This window comes from Armigeres subalbatus, unplaced genomic scaffold (genome assembly GCF_024139115.2).
Source record: "Armigeres subalbatus isolate Guangzhou_Male unplaced genomic scaffold, GZ_Asu_2 Contig347, whole genome shotgun sequence".
In the NCBI taxonomy this organism is placed as follows: domain Eukaryota; kingdom Metazoa; phylum Arthropoda; class Insecta; order Diptera; family Culicidae; genus Armigeres; species Armigeres subalbatus.
In genome coordinates this window covers 35286-45417 of record NW_026943094.1, presented here as the reverse complement: position 1 = coordinate 45417, position 10132 = coordinate 35286, and the positions used below count along the sequence as shown (strand labels likewise).

The following is a 10132-nucleotide window of genomic DNA, read 5'->3' as shown; positions in this document are numbered from 1 at the left end:
TTTCGGCAGAGCTGTGCAGATAATGTACGAACATGGTTTTCCGGCGAAACTGATTAAACTGGTACGTGCAACGCCAGATGGCTAAAAAATCAAGTATTCGGATTGCAGAAGAGGTTGTCATTCTCGTTTGTGACCTTAGACGGATTAAAGCAGGGTGATGCAAATTTATTGTTCAACACTCGACATAGACATGCTTCAGAAGTCGGATGTTCGGAATGTATATGACAAACAATGTTTACACATCAAGCAAAAGCTTAAGCTCAGGAATATGTTTTTAATAATCTATCATAGTTAGTATATATAATTAAATTAAACTGACTACTCTTCACAGTAAAAAAAAGCGATTTTGGTACAATTGTATTCGATTCACTTGCGTTTCGTCACCGAGACGTCCTCACTTATAATTCAAAAAGAATGCTGCTTCAGACGGCGGATCGGTGATACACTGAGCACCTTCATCAGCCCGTGGTCGGCAGTTCTGTTGGTTGATATCGAAGATAAGACCGTCAGCGCACGTTTCTTCGCCAATGATGCCACCGTCGAGGCAAATAGAAAAGCTATAGCAATCCCCTGCCACGGGTATGTAGTGCAATCCGGACGCCGGGCAGTCCGTGAGAGGCGGGCTTTCTGTGATAACCTGTAATGAAGTTAGTTAGGAAATCATTATTAGAGGATGTTAGCGAATCATAATTAGAAAGTTTGTTAGAAAATCATGATTATAGTAATTCTAGAAATAATTAGTAAAGTAAATGGGATAATAATTCTTGCACCAGGTGACAACTTTAATACCCAATATAATAAAACCATCTTGTTCTTTCAATTTTGGGAGCCAATTAACTCAAAGGGTTGACCGTAAATTATATGAATCTGTTTGTGCTTTTGTTTTTCGGAAACTTTTCTGCTGAAACTCCGAAGAATTACTCATGGAAACCCAAACACATTTCCGCTCAAGTTTTGAAAATTTATCAGTGGAAGTAGCGATTTATTCCCACAAAGTTCATCAACCAAATAAATAGTCGCATAGAATTCTTCAAATCCTGGTGATAATATCATGCTGGAAGTGGCCTTTCGATTTTCCTGGCTATAAGTGTGATAACCTCATGTTTTATGAATGCAAAAATGGTATCATGGCATAGAATCCTTGCACTAAGTTGAAGTTGTATGCTGAAATTCGCTGTTGTATGATGAAACCTTGGAAAAATAAACTAAAAATGTTGAGATCTTCGCGAAATGGAATAACATTATTAGAGGCATCCTCTAAAATAATGTTACGCCAGCACTCATTTTTATACATAAATGTCAAGGTATCAGATTGAGTATACAAGGGAACGGTTCGGCACTTCATCTTATAGTTCCCATTTCCATCCCATCATAAACAAAGCAATGAAACGGAAATTGATTTGTTTTTTTTTTTCATTTTTGTGATTTTTTCACGCATGTTAGCAAAAAGAAGCGACAAGATTGGTGCTGTATTTCTCTGTTTTGCGATGAGATGAATCAGGGCTGGTAGCAACTGAAGCCACTCAAAATAGTGACTTTAGTGACCAAAGCTGACGAAAAAAGGGACCAAATAGTGACTTACAGTTGCAGAAAAAGTGACCAAATAGTGACTTCCAATTTCAGTTACAAGTTCGATGAGACGAAATCAGGCGTTTTTGGGTCGAAGGAGTATAATTTTTTCGTAATTTGTGGCGGAAAACATTTTTCACTCACCACTCTTAGAACGAACTCAGAAGAGACGCGAAAATCGTACTCGCTAACTTTTATCTACTTAGTGACTAAAGTAAATTTGTATTGCCCTCTCTTTTAACCCCACGGAAATTTTACTCAATATCTGTAAAAAGCAGGACAACTCAAAACTATGAGTAGTCTGCAAGCAAATCAAATTTTTACGCCACTGGAAGTGAGCGAAATATGGTTATCACTCTTAACGCCTGTTTTTCTTTTCTGAAAATTGTTTCTCGGCGAAAATCTGCGTGAATGTGCATTCTCTTATCGTGAGAATGAGTGAAAATTTCGATCATTGGATTAGCTGAGCACCTACTTAAGAAAGATGCAGAGAACTCAACGATTTGTCATAGGTGAAACGGATGTTTTTTGAATTTTTAGTACGACAGGAACAACAGTACGGATCGTTTTAGTAGAAAACGATACAAAAATTATGGACATTCATGTACAACGAGCCTGGGATTGAACCTTCGACGTCCTGCTTGTAATGAGGACCATGCTCTCTGAGCTTTTAAATATTTTTACTCCAAAATACGCAGGTTGTGTGTATTCATGGACGATTTTTGCTATGGAATTCGACAGCGCATGCAATCTTCAAAATTGAGGAGACTTGATGATCGCCTTTCTATGATATCTATGATACTCAATAAATATTTTTTAATGGCAAACCCTTCATCACATCTGTCAAATCTACAAAAAAAAAAAACCGAAAAAACAATTATAGGCAATTATATGGATTCCCAATGAGGGAAGTCTGCTCAAATTGAGGTAACAACTTAAAATCCAAATATCCTGAAATTGTGGTGGAATTATGGCATTTTTATCAAGGAAGATCATGGTTATTTAGCATATTTATGGATCTGTGCTGTGAAAAAATGATAGCATTTGGTCATTATTGGGAGAAGTTGTTCTAATTTTGCGTGGCCACTAAAAAACATCTTTAGGAGGAACAAAACACAGTAAATAAGGTTGTCAATTAAATAAACAAAACTCGCAACATAACGATCATATGTCTAGAGGATCTATTATAAAAATACGCTATAACAATACTACTTTAATTCTTGTTAAAACAGGGGAGAATCAAGTCTCCCCACCATCCCTCAATGCATAAAGTTTGAGTTAAAATCGACAGGTCTCCTGCTTGCATGACTGTATACCAATTTATAAATTGTGACGTAAAACACCTTCAATTAGCTACTGGTGAAATGCCAATAAGAGCAGCGAGTTAAATGGCTGGCGAAGTTAGAGAGCGATCATTTTTCAAATGTCCATAATTTCATTTCCGCCATGAACAAAGCATTTTCCGATGGATACATAGAGCCTTATAAAAAATCTTAGTCAATAGTTTCAAAATATTTGAAAATAGTGACTATTTACGAGAAAAAGTGACTTTAGTGACTTGAGGACGAAAAAAGAGACTTTTTAGTGACTAGCCCGAAAAAAGTGACCAAGTCACTAAAAAGTGACCCGCTACCAGGCATGTATATATTCAGTGAGATGGAAGACGTAACAGTTCCCCTATTTCGCATCCCAGCTCAGAATTACCAGATTTTTCGATTGATGAATGTCATATGTAATTGAATAATTTTAAGGACCCCCTCTCTCGTAGGTATGGGGCTTCAGGATTCACTTAGTCGATTCGTTTCTGAACATTCATTTTCAATATGAATCTGTAACGTGCATTTTTCAGAAAGCCGTATTAGACTTAAAAGCAGCTGATTTTCAAAGATTAAAACTGTAATACTCCTCAGTTTTATTTTCTGTAGATTAGAACCAGAACCATGAAGCACGAGATTCAAATGTTCAATTGTTTTGGTGTATGAATATGTTATATTTTTCTAACGGCTATGCGTTACTTATTAGCAGCATAATTGTTTCCAGTTCATCAACACTGCTAAGGAATTCAACAACTTTGCTCTATATATTTGGCTTCAAATTCAACTTAGAATAGTCTTATATTACTGAATCACACAACTGATTTATCTCTTATACAAGTGGCTTTGTAATTATTTCCAACTAAAACGGTCTTAAATCGGCAAAACTCGATTTTCCGGAGGAAAAAGCGCCAGCAGGAAGATCGAGACCGTGAAGAAACGGAGCAACTGTACCGCGCTAATAACACACGAAAGTTCTATGAGAAGTTAAACCGTTCACGTAAGGGCCACGTGCCACAGCCTGATATGTGTAAGGACATAAACGGGAACCTTCTTACGAACGAGCGTGAGGTGATCCAAAGGTGGCGGCAGCACTACGAAGAACACCTGAATGGCGATGTGGCAGACAAAGATGGCGGTATGGTGATGGACCTGGGAGAACGCGCGCAGGACATAATTCTACCGGCTCCGGATCTCCAGGAAATCCAGGAGGAGATTAGCCGGCTGAAGAACAACAAAGCCCCTGGGGTTGACCAACTACCAGGAGAGCTTTTTAAACACGGTGGTGAAGTACTGGCTAGATCGCTGCACTGGGTCATTACCAAGATTTGGGAGGAGGAAGTTTTGCCGCAGGAGTGGATGGAAGGTGTCGTGTGTCCCATCTACAAAAAGGGCGATAAGCTGGATTGTAGCAACTACCGCGCAATCACATTGCTGAACGCCGCCTACAAGGTACTCTCCCAAATTTTATGCCGTCGACTAGCACCAACTGCAAGGGAGTTCGTGGGGCAGTACCAGGCGGGTTTTATGGGCGAACGCTCCACCACGGACCAGGTGTTCGCCATTCGCCAAGTACTGCAGAAATGCCGCGAATACAACGTGCCCACACATCATCTATTCATCGACTTCAAAGCCGCATATGATACAATCGATCGGGACCAGCTATGGCAGCTAATGCACGAACACGGTTTTCCGGATAAACTGACACGGTTGATCAAAGCGACGATGGATCGGGTGATGTGCGTAGTTCGAGTTTCAGGGGCATTCTCGAGTCCCTTCGAAACCCGCAGAGGGTTACGGCTATTCAACATCGCTTTGGAAGGGGTAATACGAAGAGCAGGGATTAACACGAGTGGTACAATTTTCAATAAGTCCGTCCAGCTATTTGGTTTCGCTGACGACATAGATATTATGGCACGTAACTTTGAGAAGATGGAGGAAGCCTACATCAGACTGAAGAGGGAAGCTAAGCGGATCGGATTAGTCATCAACACGTCGAAGACGAAGTACATGATAGGAAGAGCTTCAAGAGAAGACAATGTGAGCCACCCACCGCGAGTTTGCATCGGTGGTGACGAAATCGAGGTGGTAGAAGAATTTGTGTACTTGGGCTCACTGGTGACTGCCGAAAATGACACCAGCAGAGAAATTCGGAGACGCATAGTGGCTGGAAATCGTACGTACTTTGGACTCCGCAAGACGCTCCGATCGAATAGAGTTCGCCGCCGTACCAAACTGACAATCTACAAAACGCTAATTAGACCGGTAGTCCTCTACGGACACGAGACCTGGACGATGCTCGTGGAGGACCAACGCGCACTTGGAGTTTTCGAAAGGAAAGTGCTGCGTACCATCTATGGTGGGTGCAGATGGCGGACGGTACGTGGAGGAGGCGAATTAACCACGAATTGCATCAGCTGTTGGGAGAACCATCCATCGTTCACACCGCGAAAATCGGACGACTGCGATGGGCCGGGCACGTAGCCAGAATGTCGGACAGTAACCCGGTGAAAATGGTTCTCGACAACGATCCGACGGGCACAAGAAGGCGAGGTGCGCAGCGGGCAAGGTGGATCGATCAGGTGGAAGATGACTTGCGGACCCTCCGTAGACTGCGTGGTTGGCGACGTGTAGCCATGGACCGAGCCGAATGGAGAAGACTCTTATATACCGCACAGGCCACTTCGGCCTTAGTCTGATTAAATAAATAAATAATAATGGATCAAATGTAAAAACAATCGAGCGAGCTTGGACAATCGAAAAATTTGGAATATCGAGAAAATTATAACAGATATGCCAAATGAAATAATTAAGGGAAGAACCCGGAAATCAAACAATTTCACAATTTGAGGAAATTATTATTACTATCAAATACATTTTAAAAAATCTGGAAAAACGACACCCTGGGCATAGTGTATCCACTGTACTTGCAACACAAGGTACATTCTCGTGCAATATCGGGCATAGGAAGGCTTTCATTTAACAACTGAGAAAATGCATATATAATACTAATGTCGTTTTCGTTTTTGCGGCGTAGCTGCACCGGTGTACACTTTCTGCTCTGAACTTGTTCGTTTTTGGTTTTCGCCCTAAACTCAAACGCCACTTTTTCGTGCACCGTACGGAAAGTGTACCACGCATAAAATCGAGAGTGTAGCTTGTTCGAATGGTGGTGTTATTGTGTATCCGGAATAAATTTATACCGCTTTTTATACCGAAGTTGGATTTTTCTCCAGATACAGGCAACTTTCCCAACTTCGGAAGTAGTGCGCTGGATTCGCCTAAAGATGCGCTAAGCAACGCATCAAATAGTTTGACAAATAAAACTTCGGACGAAAGTTCGGTTCGGAAGTCCCGACTTCCGAATTCTAACTTGGTGCTACGCCGACAATACCAATACAGTCGCATGTCACGTGCTTGTTGCTGTCAAATTCTGTTTTGTTTTGGCTTCGGTTTTGATGTGCCGGGTGCGCGTTGGAGTTAGTTTTTTTTTTAATAAAGTGGGAATGGTAATTGCACGTTGTTTTAATTCTATTTATCTAATGCAAAATAAATAAAAATGTAGTTTTATGTATGTCATAAGAAAAGGATAATTAAAAACAGTGTAGGACTAATCGATTAGTTTATAAAAGTTAGGCGATGAACCAAGGTAAAAGAAATTGCTTACATTCATCCAGTTTGATACCGTTTCTGGTACGGCCTCTTGCCCTCGAGGAACTACTCAACTGAACCCGGAAGGGGCAAAGTCCTAAACCCCCGGTAGCTGGTCTATAGCCAACGGCCACCTATGGGGTGGGCACGCAAGGCCTCTTTTGGTCCTCGAGTCCCAGGGTCGGTAGAGGTTATGGGGAGGTTTTCGGACCTTGCTAGTAACTGGAGTTCGGGAGGTTAGCTGTATAAACTCTTTAATTACTCACGATTGATTTTGTACAGGGTGACGAAACTTTGGAGTGGTGGCAGGACGACGGACGTCCGATCGGGCGACTGTCAGCAAAGCGATGAAATGTCGCCGGAGCAATGAAGCGCCGGTGGGGCGGAATGCCGGATGAACGTTGGGGCGTCGACCGGGCGGAATGCCGGACGAGCGATGGGGCGTCGGCCAGGCGGAATGCCGGACGTGCGATGGAGCCTCGGCCGGGCGGACTGCCGGACGAGCGATGAAGCGTCTGCCGGGCGAAATGCCAGATGAATTGTTGGCCGGGCGGAATACCGGAATACCAGGAGATGGAAAGCCGGCGGGCGATGGGTCGCCGAAAGGATGGCGGATTGTGCGGGGCGATCGAACGCCGACAGGGCGCACTATGGAATTGAAGGCGCAATATTTTGCAGGTTAGTTGCCGGTTCTAATTAACGGGAGATGATTTTCGTGACACAGGCGTTCGGCCGGACGTTGACGGGTTGTGTGCACGCTGCTATATAACGGGGCTGGCCGACAAAACGTCGAGTTGATACCTTGGCTTGCTTCCCCACATGAGAAGGCGGCGAACCTTCGTCGGACGATAAACTATACCACGAGGCACTTGACCGGACGACGATCTGCTCGTAGACGACGATCGATCCGTAGATTACCTGCCAGCTTCCTATATCCGAGATGACTGACAATGGGATTCCAAAATGCGGTTGTCCTTGGCGGTTAGCGGATGGTGTATTCGCGCAGTTAACACTGCGGAGGGGGATTCGCGACGACTACCGGTGCCACTCTTTGGCAGGGAGCCGTAGTGATAAAAATCACACTGAGCAAGACCGGTTAACTCTTCCGATCCTTGTCGATTAACCAGCACCAACTAGTGGGACTAGTGATCGGGGCTCTCCAGCCAGTTGGACCGTCCCAGAAGCACGTGTAAATTCTTCTCCACTTGCACTTCTCAAAAAAATAACTTGGGTTCACACGATGTAACTACATCCACGGTCGCAACTAAAGAGAGCGAGCCTACCTCCGGCAGACTCGCGGGAACCTCCAATTCCACTTTTTGGCATGTTCCATCGATTGCTTTGGTAGCCATTAGTTGTCCGATTGAAACAATCGGTAAGCGAATGGCACTGCTACCAATTTGATCTACGCCCGCCAGAGTAATAGAGTTCTGCGCCGCCCAAACTAGCTCTGTCAACTAGCAAAGTGTGAAAATCGCTTTGTATGCATTTCTCATTTGTTAAAAACAATTTCATTTGTAACACTTAGCGGTAACATGTTGTATTGTACTAATTCATGTTCCTGCTATTTAATTTTATACTTTCGTTACCTTGACCATCGGTCAGAATATATTATTAGTCATGAAATTATTTTAATAAACAAGTTTTTTTGTGGAACTCAAAAATAGTTCCAAAATTTTGAACCAATATCAGAACTTGTTCTTCGAACTATCTTTTGGAAAAATCAACTAGCTTGAGATGAAAAATCATTCCATGAACTCTTTTGAATTACAAGTTTTTGGTATTTGCAAAGGATTTTCACAACATTTTCAGATTTTGAATATTCAGCTTTGATCTATTGAGATTTTGTTGTTTTGACCCTTCCTTCGGAAGTGTCTATAATTTCACTTTGTATGCGTTACGCAGGCGTGTTATGTATTGATCTATCAATAAACCTCTTGAATTATGAAATAAAATGTATGGCAATTGAAACAAATTCACTTAAATATTGAAAATTTAATTGCAACAAGTGTTATGATATGAAAATATGCTTATTTTTCGGATTTGTTTCAAAGAAACAATTGATTTTAATTGAGGAACAGATAGAAGCATGTACCACAAAACCTTCTCAGAAAAGCAAAAACGTAAAAATTTGAAGGGATTTCAAAAATTTCTTTGGTGGAAGCTAGATAACAAATGTGAGCATGTTTTGAGACACTAATAGACCACTTATATGCATGTATGTGTGCGTATGAGTGCAAATTCCAAAATTTACTACCATATAAATCTCGCTCATTTTTAAGGTATTAAACATCATTAGTTATACAAAATTAGGCAGCCATAAGGCAAAATATATGGTATTATTGAACGCTATTGAGTTTCGTTCAGATCAATGACTGATTAAGTTAGTTCTGGATTATTTAATATCAAGGTCTTTGGAAATTACGAATATACATGCTGCCAGCGTTACGATAGTATCTAACCAATGATGTTACCACATGTTACAATAGCTATTCAATCCGACGATTGCCTGATAGATAGGCAACCTGACGTACAGTACGGAATCATGTGTTTTGTTGTCACTCAACCCATGGAATCCGCCTTTTGGTAGGCAATTAATTTGTCTTTATACTTTCAATCGCCGTGGGAGGTTGAGTAGTTTTATCTCGTTTTAAATACAGTGATCGTTCGCTAATTGGGGCACGACCTCACCCCAACTAGCGAATGCCGTTCGCTAATTGGGGCGCTTTGACAAGCGTCAATGTTGTTTACTTTTTGCATTGAACAAAGGAAAATTTTACGCGCCAGAAAATATCGATCCCGCCAAACACGGAAACAAAACGTCCACGCGTTTTTGACATCACATTCTGACGTTTAGCTGCTTTTTAATTGGGTTTCGCCCCAATTAGCGAACCCCCAACTAAAAAGCGCCCCAACTAGAAAAACCCCAATTAGCGAACGTTCACTGTACTGGAGTCTGAAAATATTTCCTTTTAATTAAGGAAGGGTCAAAATCTCACTGTAGGTGGATTAATCTGGGTTTTTTATTATCTTATAGAATCTAATGACTCAATAGCAATAATTACAGTCTTGCTTTGCCAGCTCACGTTTTATTACATGGGCCACGTTTTAGTTGAGCCTTTGCTGGTTAATCCATGCAATTGAAAACGTAGTTGAGCATATTTAGCATAATTGAACATAATTTGTGGATTAAGTTAAGGAAGTTAAAGTCGCAGTACATATGTTCAAATGGCTGCCAGGTCACCTCTTAGAAATAAAATTCAATAGATGAGGCGATGTGTTATAGCCTATTCAGATTACGCCATTAATCTTAATAAATATCTTGTTCAAGTGGAATTGAAAATTGAATGTATGTGGATGGGCATCAAGTTACTATATATCATATTTATTATAATAAATGGCGAAATTTTAAACGGCTATCAGCTCAATCAGCATATCATGAATGTACATGTATAACAAGATTAGTTTAGAATCGAGCTTAGAATGTATAAACTGATTCGAGCTTTTTTAATATATTTGTTAAGCAATATTTTATAAAACTGGAAAACTTTGGAAACCAATTTCATTTATAACTCATTCTGCTTTCTACTTAATTTGTG

General features: G+C 41.2%; 1 protein-coding gene across 1 annotated transcript in view; it reads right to left on the bottom strand.

The window, feature by feature from the left end:
- Positions 1–269: 269 nt before the first annotated feature.
- Positions 270–10132, bottom strand: part of LOC134204022 (peritrophin-44-like) — a 30164-nt gene continuing 20301 nt past the window's right edge. The window contains 1 exon segment of the mRNA XM_062678858.1: positions 270–637. Within this exon segment, the coding sequence (XP_062534842.1) occupies positions 395–637 (243 nt within the window). The 3' untranslated portion in view covers positions 270–394.